Source organism: Babylonia areolata, chromosome 12 (assembly GCF_041734735.1).
Source record: "Babylonia areolata isolate BAREFJ2019XMU chromosome 12, ASM4173473v1, whole genome shotgun sequence".
NCBI lineage: Eukaryota > Metazoa > Mollusca > Gastropoda > Neogastropoda > Buccinidae > Babylonia > Babylonia areolata.
The window spans coordinates 3,391,001-3,406,000 of NC_134887.1; the positions used below are offsets into that span (position 1 = coordinate 3,391,001).

The 15,000-nt window shown below is 40.6% G+C and overlaps 1 protein-coding gene across 1 annotated transcript in view; it reads left to right on the forward strand.

Annotated features, from left to right (window-relative positions):
- Positions 1-12,523, forward strand: part of LOC143287960 (uncharacterized) — a 13,104-nt gene extending 581 nt beyond the window's left edge. The window contains exons 2-4 of the mRNA XM_076596207.1: positions 1,384-1,601; positions 6,090-6,137; positions 9,922-12,523. Of these exons, the coding sequence (XP_076452322.1) occupies positions 1,475-1,601; positions 6,090-6,137; positions 9,922-10,814 (1,068 nt within the window). The 5' untranslated portion in view covers positions 1,384-1,474 and the 3' untranslated portion in view covers positions 10,815-12,523. The remainder of the gene's footprint in view (positions 1-1,383; positions 1,602-6,089; positions 6,138-9,921) is intronic.
- The last annotated feature ends 2,477 nt before the right edge of the window (positions 12,524-15,000 follow it).

Below are 15,000 nucleotides of genomic sequence, written 5' to 3' on the forward strand. Positions count from 1 at the left end.
GCTGATGAATCTGTTATGGTTCATGCTTGCTTAAATTGTGTGTGTGTGTGTGTGTGTCTTTGCATTATCCACTGAAAAACAACATGCTTTGTGGATAACAGGACTTTATAGTGCATATTCGACCCTCTGCTTACATTCAGGCACTTGCAGTTTTGCACATTTTTTGTAGATCTGGGAGATTTTAAAACTCCCCACCTGTCACACCCACCAGTTGTGCTGAACCTAAAGTGGGTTGGGTTACGCTGCTGGTCATGCATCTGCTTGGCAGATGTGGTGTAGCATATATGGATATGTCCAAACACAGTGACGCCTCCTTGAGATACTGATACTGAAACTGAAACTGATAGTGCGAACCTGGTGGGGATTAAACTACGGGCTCTGGGGCAGAAGGGAATCCAGCGGTTTGACCATTCAGTTCCTAAATAGCAGAATGTGTGTGTCTCTCTGTCTGTCTGCGTATATATGTATACGTGTGAGTATTTTATATTTTGTATTCATTTAATGTTGTTAAATAGCTTTGTGTTAATCAGTATAAAATGTCTATGTTTGAGTATAGTATGCTGTTTTCAGTCTGTTCCATCACTGATTATTTTATTTGTAGGATTGCGATTACTGTATGTGAGATTTAAATTAATTACCAATGAAGCATTTTGTATCTGTTCTATTTATTCCCTTTGAAACACTAGTTCTTGTATATTGATTCTGTAACATATACTGTACATGAAATTCTGACACTGGCTGTAATGAATTAAGTTATCAATATTAGAACCAATACATATATTGCACCTATTCCTAGTGACAGAGCTCTAAGTGATTCACAAACGGAGTCATTTGCACAACATGCAGGCTGCCTACCTAGGTGGAGCTGACTGACAGCTGTATGCTTTTCAGCGCTCATCATCTGTTATCCTGTGTCATTTAGTCAGGTTTCGGTCACACACACACACATCTACACACACACACACACATCTACACACACATACACACACACACACACACAATCTGCACACACACACACACACACACACATCTACACACACACACACACATCTACACACACATACACACACACACACATGCATACAGAATGGATTTCACTTCACAATTTTTAGCCAGGGACAGTTTTCTCCTATTGCTGTGGGTTCTGTTTCATGCATTAATTAGTGCGTCATTGAAGAATGGACAGGGCTGACATCTGCTGAGACTCAGTCACTCACACATGATCATCCAGAATGGAGAAGGCTAGTGCAGGAGTCAGCATCTTGGTGCCCCAACAAGGGACCAAGGCAAGGTAAGCACATGCTACACATAAACACACACACAGAACAGTTTATCATCTCAACCTCACGACTGTTGGTATTCAATACTCTGTATTAATTGCAGGTTTGGTTGGCAGCCTGGCAGAGCAGCAGCAGCAGCAGGGAGGCAGCAGTAGGAGGCAGCAGCAGGGAGGCAGCAGCAGCAGGGAGGCAGCATGGCGAGCGAGCCGTGTGTCCAGCAGGGAGAGCAGGAGAGCTCGGTGCAGTTCATGCAGCAAGAGCATGCAGCCACTCTGAAGGCCCTGCACCAGGAGATCCACAAGCTGCAGAGCAAGTGCACAGGTAGTGCAAGATACAAGATGATGAGGAGGAGAATATGGCTACTTCTGTAGCGCCTATCTTCGAGTACCTCTATAGCACCTATCTTCGAGTACCTCTATAGCACCTATCTTCGAGTACCTCTGTAGCACCTATCTTCGAGTACTTCTCAGACATGCCTACTGTTACTGAGGGCCCATATTTGCCCCAGAAAATTGATAAAATGGATAGGGTGTCCTGGAAATACAGATATTTGCTGCATGTCCCAGAAAATAAAAAAGAACAGACTGTAATATTTTTTCCTAAGTATCTAGTGGGTACAGATGTACCCTTAGATGGCTTTCCGACCATCACCGAAGACACATCATTAAGACCGGCGAAGTAACTTCGGCAAAACCAACCATTGCTTTTGGCTGTCAGACGACTGTTTGCTGAGATGTTCCTGAAAATAATACCTTGTGCCTGCTTCTAATGTTCCTGAAAAGCCGATTCCAGGGTAGGCATGCCTGATGATGAAATGGGTACTTCTGTAGTGCCTATCTTTGGTGACAGACCAAAGTCTAAGCACTTTACAAACACAGGGTCATTTGCACAACAGGCTGCCTACCAAGGTAGAGGCCAACTGATAGTTGCCATTGGGCGCTCATCATTCGTTTCCTGTGTCATTCAATTCAGTTTATTCAGGCACATGTACAATCATACAGACATGTAACATTTTATGTGGATGACTGTTTTGATTATTTACCCTGCAATATAGGCAGCCATACTCCATTTTCATGGGTGTGCACACTGGGTATGTTTTTCTTTCCATTAGTCACCAAATGCTGACATGGATTACAGGATCTTTATTGTGCATGTTTGATCTTCCACGTGTGTATACACATGAAGGGTGTTCAGGCACAAGCAGGTCTGCATGTATGTTATCCAGGGAGATCACAAAAATCTCTACCCTTCACCCACCAGACTCCGTTACCGAGATTCGAACCAGGGACCCTCAGATTGAAAGTCCAATACTTTAACCACTCACTCGGCTATTGCCTCTGAAAGAGAAATTAAGGGCATTTCATGCACAGTACAACACAAAGTTTATCATTCAATGAACAAATTCATAAACAAATACTTATCATAGCACAATCTTCTACAGTGCATTCTATCTATCCAAATTGAAAAAAAAATCCAATTAAAAGTGAATAAAGATAATACTAAAAATTGAAAAAAAATCAAAATCTATAAATCTAATTGAGTGAGTTAAATTGAAATAAAGGGAGGTAAATCGACTGTATGATGAAATGGTGAAACAATTTTCACATTAGTAAACAGAAAAAATTGCTCAGTTAAGTAAGCATATATAACTAAGACTGCCAATATAATATTTATACACATTTATGTCATACATGAGATATAACACAGTAAAATAAAATACTCACTTATATAATCTCATAGAAAACTGCCTTTATATTAAGAAAATGGTTGTATCTCTGACATAAAATGCAGCACATAAAATTAAAATATCCCCCTCCTGTTACAATAATGATCATAACAATATGCATATCATATAATCTTACGTGGGTTTTTTTTTTTATCACAACAGATTTGTCTTTGTGAAATTTGGCCTACACTCTCTTGATTACCATGCAAGAAAATTATTTTTTCAGGCTTTTATCCAGTCCACTGTTAATTAAGCATCAATCCTATGGGACACTGCAAGTGCCAACACCTTAAAGCAACTTTTTAGCATTGACAAACTTGCGCTTACAATTGTACTGAACAAAACCTCCTCTGCGACAAATTCTGACTACAGAAAACTTAACATTCTATAACCAAACTAAAGACAGAGTACTGATGCACAAAATAGTGACAGGTCGTGCTCCAGACTACATATTGAAGAAATTTTCTGTAAATGAGAACCAAAATCAGAGAAAATTAAACTTCCCAGAATTGACAAATATGAATCCAGCCTTGCGTATTCTGGTCCATGACTCTGTAACTCATTCTCAGTATCCATCAAACAGCACAAAAACATCACGACGTTAAAAAAACATGATTATTTTTCCAATCTTTTACAATAAATATTGAACAGTTCTCTTTAAGTTGTTACAAATCACACTCAGAAAGTTTTTTCCCCTATCTTTTTCATAATTTTTTTTTTTTTTTTTTTTTTAATCTCTTTTTTTTTTTTTTTTTTTTTTTGGTAAACATTTAGTATATAGTGCCATAAATGGATGAGCTCACTATACTGTTATATATATGTATACAGTATGACTGGAATTTGCTTTTGCTCCCACCAACCCCCCACTTTTCTCTCTCATATTCTTTACTTGAATCCACAATTGTTTCAGTGACATTACTTTTTAATTTTTTTATGATTTTTTATAGTGCTTTCTTAAATGAAAAAGAAAAAAAGTTACCTATGTTCTACAAATACATGCCTTTCACTTTGGTTTTTATTGCTTGATTATTATCTTGGCACTTGTTGATATCCCCCTCTTTCTCCCTCTGTCTTTGTTGCCCTGTCGACCTGTCCTCTCTCTCTCTCTCTCTCTTTGACTCTCCCGCTCTCTTCACACACACATACATGCACACATACACAGACACACACCTCTCTCCCTCCCCCCACCTTTTTGATTCTTCTAATAATAAGATACTGATGGCCTTATGTTTTCATGTGTGTGTGCGTATACCTGTATTTGACTCCATTTATTTCATTATGATTTATATTAACATGTATAATTAATCTTATATAATGTCATCTGAAATTTTTTTTTTAATACAAAAAAATGGGTGGCGCTGTAGTATAGCGACGCACTCTCCCTGGGGAGAGCAGCCCAAATTTCACACAGAGAAATCTGTTGTGATAAAAAGAAATACAAATACAAATATGTGTCTCTCTATCACTCTCTATATCTCTGTTTTTCTCTGTCTCTCTCAAACTCTTTATTGCTCCAACAACTGTTTAAATGGCGTTGTTTTTATTACTGTTTTTGTAACATGTGCATGCGTTTTCCAATTCAAATTTCTGTGGCTTGATCATTATCTTGACATACATTAATTTTCATGTCTTGTAGTTGTACTCTGTCTCTGTCTTTCCTCTCTCTTTCTCACGCACTCCATCGCTCTATCCGTCCCTTAGATCTTCTCCTTTCATTCTCTGCCAGTGTCGTGGTGTCAATGCCAAATTACTACTGATGTAACCATGATTTAATTACACATACTTAGCCATGACCCAACTAGTGCAGACACTGGCAGGGGTCTGACATTCCTGTCCTGTGCAAACTACTATCCGCCTATGCGGAGAAAACGAAAGTAACTACGGCCGATAACCTCCCGGAAGTAGGTAACCTCCCCTTTGTCCTGCTGGCTAGCGCCCTCTTTTTCCAGCAGCCATCATGACTCCTGTTCCTGTGCTCTTCATACGGCTAAGTTTTTTTTCTCGTATTTTATGTCTGTCTGTCGATTCTCTGGCGTTCTTGTTTTTTGTCAAATTATGTCTCCAACCAGGTCACTTAATTATGTAGCTCAATTGGGCGATGGCGCTAAAATTAAGGTGCGATTGCAATCGATTTGCTGACACTCTGGGCCCTCTACTCCTGGCCCTCTCAACAACGCCAACCCGCCGCCTCCTCCACTTCCTCCGCTCCCCCCGGTCGACTCTGATTATAATGTATTGACTGATTATAATGTATTGATGTTACTGATTATAATGTATTGATGTTACTGATTATAATGTATTGATGTTACTGATTATAATGTATTGATGTTACTGATTATAATGTATTGACTGATTATAATGTATTGATGTTACTGATTATAATGTATTGATGTTACTGATTATAATGTATTGACTGATTATAATGTATTGATGTTACTGATTATAATGTATTGATGTTACTGATTATAATGTATTGATGTTACTGATTATAATGTATTGATGTTACTGATTATAATGTATTGATGTTACTGATTATAATGTATTGATGTTATGATTTTCCCCTTTGTTTAATTTCGCGGTTTCCCTTTTGAGAGCTGGATGAAAAAAAAGCATTGTCTTGCTTGCTCTATTACCCTCAGAAAATAAAATTTAATCAATTCAGTTCAGTGCATTTCAAATCTGTCCCTCTCTCTGAGTCTCTCAGTTTATCTCTTTTTTCTTTCTGCACATTTAGTCTCTCTCTCTCTCTCTCAGAATAACCAAAAAGCAGGGAGTTTGACAATAGTGATACATATGTTTTCTTGATGCTTTGGTTTGGTTTTTTTTTTACCTCCATTGTACGCTTTTGCATTTGTCCCACTTTTAAGGGAGTGCAAGTGAAGTGTAAACAAGATGCTAACAATTTTTTTTTTTAAGCACACAAAGAGAATAAAACATACACTTGTACCTTTGTGTGTTTGTTACCTTTGTTGATAAAGAATCTTGTCTTGTCAGACCTTTTTTTCCTGTCTTGTCTCTGTCGGTCTCTGTACTCCATCCATGGACCATGGTATCTAACGCATGTTGTTTGGCGTGTGTTTCAGATCTGACTTTCCAGTTGACCATGAGTGGAGTCAACGTTGAGGAGGGAGGTGAGTTGAGAAAGTTTCAGTTTCATTTACTGTTTCTCAAACGGGCGTCGCTGCGTTTGGATAAATCCGTACACGTTACACCACATACGCTAGGCAGATGCCTCACCGGTAGCATAACTCAGCGTGCCTTAGTCAGGCCTTGAGTGCATGTATACATAGTTGTTTACCTGTCAGAGTGGACTTTTTACAGAATTTTTCCAGAGGGCAACACTAATGTTGCCGTGGGTTCTATTTCAGTGTGCCATGTGTGTGCTACACACAGGACCTCGGTTTATCGTCTCATCCAAATGACCAGACGCTCAGTTTCATTTTTTTCTGTCCAGCTTGAGAGAGAGTGAGACAGGATTTGAACGAACCCAGACCCTCACAGACACTGTTTTGGCAGATCAGCGTTTTAACCATCCTGCCGTCTTCCTCCCTTGTGAAAGAGTACAGCTTTGGGTGACCTTTCTTACAGCATACGTTGATTGTGGGTTGAGGAGGGGTGAGGAGTTTGGGGGGGTGGGGGGGGGAATTAAAGAATTCAGAAGGATAGAGTGAAGTAAAGTTTAAAAAAAAGAAAGAAAGAAAAGAAAAACCCAACTCTCAAATTAGTTCAGGGTGTGGCATGTAACATGAACTCCATCCTGAAGGAAATCCAGGATTTCACACACAGAAATATGTGACGAAAAAGAAAGCACAGCTTAGCACACTACAGTTCTGTACAATGCAATACAGTATAGCACAGTACAGTACAATGCAATACAGTATAGCACAGTACAGTACAATGCAATACAGTACCGTATAGCACAATACAGTACAATGCAATACAGTTTAGCACAATACAGTACAATGCAATACAGTATAGCACAATACAGTACAATGCAATACAGTATAGCACAATACAGTACAATGCAATACTGTACCGTATAGCACAATACAATATTATGCAGTATAGTACCCGTTTATCACAGTACAATACAGTGCAATGCAATATAGTACAGTGTAGCACAATACAATAGAATATAATGCAATACAGTACAGTATAGCACAACACAATATTATGCAATATAGTACAGTTTATCACAGTACAGTTCAGTGCAGTGCAATACAGTACAGTATAGCACAATACAATAGAGTATAATGCAATACAGTACCGAAACGTACAATTCAATATTATGCAGTATAGTACAGTTTAACACAGTACAATATAGTACAATGCAATACAGTACAGTATAGCACAATACAATAGAATATAATGCAATACAGTACAGTATAGCACCGTACAATAGAGTGTATTCAGTACACTACAGTACAATACAATACATTATAGCACAATACAATGCAATACAGTACAGTATAGCACAGTACAGTAGAGTGTATTCAGTACACTACAGTACAATACAATACATTATAGCACAATACAATGCAATCCAGTACAGTATGATACAGAAAACGCAATATGATACAGAACAGAAAAAATACAATATGATGCCATATACCGACCCACTTCTCTGTCGCAGGTGATGCTGATTATTTATATATTTATTTATCAATTTATTTACCTTTTTTTTTCTTTCATTTCGGTATTATTTGATTTTGTTTTCATTTTGTTTTGTTTTTTGTTTTTTTAATGATCAGTTGACCTTATTATTTCTGGGGGGTTTTCTTCAAGGCCTGGCTGAGCATATTAGGTTAGGGTGCTGGTCAGGCATCTGCTTGGCATAATTATGTGGTGTAGAGTATATTATGGATTTGTCTGAACGCAGTGACGCCTCCTTGAGAAACTGAAACTGAAACTGAAACCACTGATTCACCTCATGTCTTGCACGTTAAGGTATTGTGACATACCGGCTCACACATTTATTCATCTTGCTTCATTGTTTTATTTCATCTTGACAAAGACCTAATTATGGTTATGTTCATAAAGGCCTGATCAGTGTGTTTGGTTCATGCGAAAGTCAGGCATCTGATCTTTGTTATGGTTTGTTTGTTTGTTTGTTTGTTTCTGCTTTGTGTGTGTGTTTTTTTGTTGTTTGTTTGTTTGTTTTCTTTCTTTCTTTTAGATTCGTTCTCACACTATAAAACCCTCTTTTGAAAAAAAACAAAAAAAACTAACAAAACCAAAAAAAAATCCCGAAACTAAAAAAAAAAAAAAAACACCCCACAAAAACGACCTGATACAATGGAAAATCACCATCATGAAAGTCAGTCATCTGCCCTTTCTGATTTTTCCTCTTATGTTTTTCTTTTTCTTCTTCTTCTTCTTCTTTTCTCACGTAGCATATGTGGTGAAAATGGATCAGTTCACACACTTGACACCCTCTTTTGAAAAAAAACAAACAAAAAAAACAACAACAAAAACCACCAAAAACTGATACAATGGAAAATCAGCATCATGAAAGTCAGTCATCTGCCCTTTCTGATTTTTCCTCTTCCCTTATGTTTTTTTTTTTTTCTTCTTCTTTTCTCTCGTAGCGTATGTGGTGAAAATGGATCAGTTCACACACTTGACACCCTTTTCTGAAAAAACAAAAACAAAAAAACACCAAAAATTGATACAATGGAAAATCACCATCATGAAAGTCAGTCATCTGCTCTTTCTTTTGTTTTGTTTTTGTTGACTCACTTGTGTAAACAAAGTGAGTCTATGTTTTAATCCGGTGTTCGGTTGTCTCTGTGTGTGTGTGTGTGTGTGTGTGTGTGTGTGTGTGTGTGTGTGTCCATGGCAAACTTTAACATTGACATTTTCTCTGCAAATTCTTTGTCAGTTGATACCAAATTAGGCATAAAAATAGAAAAAATTCAGTTCTTTCCAGTCATCTTGTTTAAAACAATGTTGCACCTCTGGGATGGGCACAAAAAAAATTAAAAAATGAAGCCTAATTATATGCAAACTGCATTAACTGTTATATTTATATTTTTTGTATTCTCTAAACTTGGCACTTTGATCTGATATTCTGACACAACAACAAGAGCAGTCATTATTATCATTTTTTGTTCAAACAGGAACTTCTTTTGCTAAGCATGGAAGTTTTATTTATTTTGCAAACGTTTTGGTGCAGATATGTAAAAAAAAGGAAATTACTCTGTAATTAATGCTGGGGGACTTAATTTGCCACAAGTGAGTCTTGAAGGCCTTGCCTCTCTTGTTCTCTATGTTGTTTTTTGTTGTTGTTTTTTGTTTCTCCTAGCCCATGTGTTGAACATGAATCTAGAGTTCACACACCTTGACAACCTCTTTCGGAAAGAAAGAAAGAAAAAAAGAAGTACTGGAGAAAAAGAAACTAAAACCGCCTGACACAAAGGGAAATACCTGAAAGTGTGTTGTGACACCCACCCTTTCTCTCTCTCTTCTTTTTAAAAAACCAACAACCAAAGACAACAAAAATACAGCTTAGACCGCCTGATACGATGCAAAATCACCAGTGTGAAAGTCAGTCTGCTCTTTCTTTTTTTGCTATGTGTGTGTGTTTGTGTGTGTTTAATTTTTTCCCTCTCGTAAGTATTTCTATTAACACCATACTTCAGTGTCTATTTAGTATTGTGTAGTGTAGACCCAATTCAGGACGGGCACTGGATGTAAAAGAAAGAAAGAAAAAAGCACACCAGTGCTGATCTGTTATCCTCAAAATAAAGAATTTGTCTCTCTGTGTGTGACACAGGCGACACCAAAGAATTTGTCTCTGTGCTACAGGTGACGCCAAAGAATTTGTCTCTCTGTGTGTGACACAGGTGATGCCAAAGAATTTGTCTCTGTGCTACAGGTGACGCCAAAGAATTTGTCTCTCCGTGTGTCACACAGGTGACGCCGACTCGCGCCTGGCAGAGCTTCAGGAACAGCTGCAGTCCTCACGGGGCCGGACGTGTGCGCTGCAGTCCCAGGTGGCTGAGCAGGGGCAGCGGGTGCAGCAGCTGACGCAGGAGCTGAGGGCGGCCCGGAAGCGACGCCTGGACCAGGCCCGGGAGGCGGAGCGCACCCTCAGCGGGCTGACGGCCGAGGCCGAGGCAAAGGCCCACAACATGGCGCTCCTCACCGGACAGCTGCACCGCCTCAAGCTGCACCAGCTCCCCACCACCACCACCTCCACCACCCTGGCGGCAGCGGTGCCCAGCACGGAAGAGGGGGAGGGTTCGGTCCCCGGGGTGAAGGCGGCAGCGGCACCACAGCGATCTCACAACACCCACCCCCACCACCACCTCCCTGCCCCCCCGCCCAGAGACCTGCTGACCAGCTCTGCGCGGATGCGGCGCCAGAGAGTGGTCAGTGGCAGCACCCCTGTCGTGGGCCGAGGGGCCGTGCGGCCAGTGTCAGGGGCCATCGCTGCCATACAACAAGTGGCGGACACCAATACCAAAACCACCACCATGCCTCCAGACATCGCCCCGTTCCTGCAGAGAGATGGGGCGGCTGCTGCTACTGAGATCGGGGGCGTGGCCGGGGTGGCGGCCTTGGAGGTGAAGGTCAGAAAGCCGGCGGCGCCCCTCCCGCCCATTGCGGGGTCAAGGTCAAGGTCAGTGGTTAGGGGGCCGGTCGCGGGGGAGAGGGAGCTGCACCGCGTGGTGATCAGCAAGGGAGGCCACCCCCAGCTGACGCGGGCCTCGGTGCCGGAAGTGGCCACGCTGGCTGTGGACCAGATCAGCGACGTGGGCTGGGGGAAGAAGCTGCCGCAGTCACACGGCTGTCACAACCCGTAGACAGGCGTCGGGTCAGGCCTTGAGCCCTGCAGGGCTTTCCGGGGAGAAAAGAAAGATGGAATTGACAACAACAACAAAAAAAAATATATATATATGAACAGATAAAATGATTTTTTTTTTTTTTTTAAGAGAAAAAGTGAGAAAAGAAAAATGTGATCCAGGAGAAAGATGGGGATGGGTGGAAAACTCTTGAACTGACTATTTCTTCTTCTTTTTTCTTCAAGGATTAAGATTTCTTTCTATTTAAGCATGGCCTATGCTTCCAATCCGTCCTTGGGTGGGTGAGGGTGTGGTGGGAGTCGGGGGGAGGGGGGGGGGGAATGAAGGGGAGTGGGGAATAGCATGGGGGATTGGGTTAATGTTAACCCCTTGACCAGCTGATCCATGGTGAAGGAAAAGAAAAACCAAACAAACAAACAACAGAGAGATGTGTGTGTGGCCAGAACAGAAAGGGAAGTGCACTCGCGACTTTTTATTTGTCATCGATGCTGTAAACTGATCTTGCTGAACAACAGCAACAACAACAAAAGAAAAACATAAAGGACTCCCTAAGAGACAGAAGTCCAGATGAAGAAATTGCTGACTGACAACATCCTGACCTGTAAAGCTCTTGTGGTTGATTCATCTCAGCAAGGTGACAGCACTTCACGGACGAGCTTGTTCTCTTTAGCAGCAGTCAAAGGGTTAATTGCAGTTTTCCGTGAACTAGTTTGATGATTTGAAGCACTTTTGTTCTGTTTTGGTTTGCTTTGTTTTGATTTGTTATTCTTGGTTTGTTTTTTTTAATTGTTTTTTTCACCCTTTCAGTTTTATTTGTTGTGTTTGTTTTGACTTGATAGTTATTTTATTTATGTACATATTTTACCGATATGTATCAGATATATATATATATATATATATATATATATATATATCTTGTTGACATGTAAATTTGATAATTTGAGTCAGGTTTCTGACATGCTGAGGACTTACGTATTTTATATTTGGCAAAAACAAGGACCATTTTTTGTGTGTTTTAAAGGTGGGGCTTTTCCCCCTATGACTTGACATATCAGAAGGTTGTTTTAAAACACAGTTTAGCTTTTGCTTGTGATACCATTGTGTTTTGTTGTTGTTGTTTTTTTTGTTTTGATTTTTGTTTTTGTTGTTACTGGAGTGTCTGAAATAAGGAATGTGGAGATGTGTGCTTTTGATGCAGCGACAAAGCTGGGTTGTACCTGCGGCAGTATTGTTAGTGCTTAGATTCTTTTTGATCTCATTGCTGGTCACTGCTGATTTGAGTCGTGTGTGTGTGTTTAACTGGAGAGAAGGGATGTGTGTGTGTGTGTGTGTGTGTGTTTAACTGGAGAGAGAGAGAAAAAAAAAAGGATGTGTGTGTGTCTTTGTGTGTGTGTGTGTGTGTGAAGTGAATCGGATTTGCATGTAATTATTTTTCATCTTTTTACTTGTTCATGATAGTGTGTGTGGTGTGTGTGTGTGTGTGTGTGTGTGATTGTCAGCATGTGTGTGTGAGAGAGAGAGAGAGAGAGAGAGAGAGAGAGAGAAACCACGTTTGTGTGAAGGGAGAGAACAGTGCAAGGAATGGAGAAGTGTGAAAATGGTATGTGTGAATGTGTCTCATGTCTGTGTGTGTGTGTGTGTGTGTGATAGAGTGGGGGAGAGAGGAGGGGGCTGGTGATTAGGTGTGTTTTGTTGTTGTTGTTGTTGTTTTTTTTATTAAACATCGAACCGCTTTCATATTGATGTGCTGTATGATAGTTTTTTTTCCCATGGATTTTGTTTCAGTGATTCACTGTCTGTTTGCTGCTCTCTCTCTCTCTCTCTCTCTCTCTCTCTCTCTCTCTCTCTCTTTCTGTCTTACCCACTCTCTCTCTCTCTCATGAGTAATGTAGACCAGAGACAGACTGGAAGGCGCGTTTCAGCCATTTGGCAAAGAAAGCCCCAAACAGGAAGGGTTCCAGGACGCAGCCCTGTTTTACCCCACTTCAGATGTCGAAGGCACTCGATGCTGAGCCGTCACATACCAGAGTGCCCTTCATGTCTTCAGCTTCATCTGATGAAACTTAAAATCGATGTCGCATGCGTGAACATTATCTTCTTCTTCGTTCGTGGGCTGCAACCCCCACGTTCACTCTCGTATGCACACGAGTGGGCTTTTACGTGTATGACCGTTTTTACCCCGCCATGTAGGCAGCCATACTCCGCTTTCGGGGGTGTGCATGCTGGGTATGTTCTTGTTTCCATAACCCACCGAACGCTGACATGGATTACAGGATCTTAAACGTGCGTATTTGATCTTCTGCTTGCATATACACACGAAGGGGGTTCAGGCACTAGCAGGTCTGCACATGTGTTGACCTGGGAGATCGTAAAAATCTCCACCCTTTACCCACCAGGCGCCGTCACCGTGATTCGAACCCGGGACCCTCAGATTGAAAGTCCAACGCTTTAACCACTCGGCTATTGCGCCCGTCTGTGAACATTATCATAATTGATCAAAGAAAACGAAACAAAAACAAAAATGAATAATGATAACAATAACATAATACTGCATGCACATGAACGTCCTGCCACTTCCCACTTTTGGATTGAGTTGGCCATCGTGTTCCTGTTGTGTTGAGGAAGATCGAAATATTCAAGTGAGTTAAACCTTTGATACCGATCGAGTCCCCGGAAACTACCTCGGTGTATAACTAAGTGTTTAACTGGTTCTGGAGACCTTAGTTATGAGGAGCGCCTAGCTCTATTTAAACTTGTTTAGCCCAGTCTAGAATTTATGCGACAAAGAGGTGATCTCACTGAAGTATTCAAGATCATGCACAATATTTGTGATCCCCGCACAACCTCTTCCCTGTTCACCTTGGCTAAGTTTGATAAGACTCGAGGGCACAACTTCAAACTTAACAAGACAAACTTTGTTACTAACCAGTTCCACATTTTTTTTTTTTACTAACCGTATCATTAATCTGTGGAATAATCTTTCATCTGACACCATCAATGCACCATCAGTAAACGCCTTCAAAAACCAAATTGACAAGACTTAAGGACCATGTATTTTCCATCGATTTAAATCTTTATTGAGTCAGAAATAAATGTAGTATACACTATGCCTGATTTAACCTTGGAACAGTTCACTATATAGCGATCCAAAAGCACATTAATGGACATTATTACGAGGGCAAAAGGCTTCTAGCCAATAGCCGAATAGTTCTGTGATTCTATATTTGTGTGTGTGTGTGTGTAAGTTTCCAAAACCAGAAAACTGATACCAGTGGTCAAGGCCCCAGTTCCTTCACGGAAAGTGTCAACGATGAATTGTTAATCTGTATGTATCCTATCTTAGTATCTTTAACAATCGTTCAAAAAACAAAACAAAAAGAAAGAAAGCAAGCCTTTGGATTTAAAGGGGGGGGGGGGGATATATATATATAAACCGACGTTAACAGTAATCATTTACGGCCGTGTCTAGCCTGCGTCGATCTCGATGGTGTCCTATTTGACGTCACAGTATGACGTACTTCTTGTATCTTCGAAGAAACACAGTGGCTGATTTTATTTTTTTTTTTAATTTTAAAAAATTTTAAAGAAAAAAATCAATCCCAGTCTGTCCGGAGAAATGCGGTTTTTTTGTTTGTTTGTTTTTGTTTTTTATTTACTCGCTCATGAAAACAAAGTGAGTACATGTTATAACCCGGTGTTCGGTTGTCTGTGTGTCCGTGGTAAACTTAAACATTGCCATTTTCTCTAGAAATAATGTGTCTACCAACACCAAATTTGGCTTAAACATTAGATCACCACAGTCTGTCACAACCTGCCTCCGGAACCGGGGGACAGGTGAGGACAAGCCAAAACAGAACGGGCGCTCACGCCGCTCTCGTACCTGTCAAGAGAGACCTCGGCACACAAGAAGAATAAAAGAAAAGGCTTTATTGGTTAAAAAAAAAAAAATAAAAAGAACAGGGTACAAACGAAATCAACCCCCCCCCCAACCCCCACGCCCCCCCACACACACACCCAGACCCCCTCACCCTATCCCTTCCAAACCCACTAACAAATTGTGAAATATATCTCCCGCCTTCCAAATAAAAATTTTAAAAAAAGGATGGAAATCACACTCACACAGTCGGTCTCACACACTCTCAGACGCACGGAGAATCTCGAACAAGACTCAGTCAATGCAACTGTC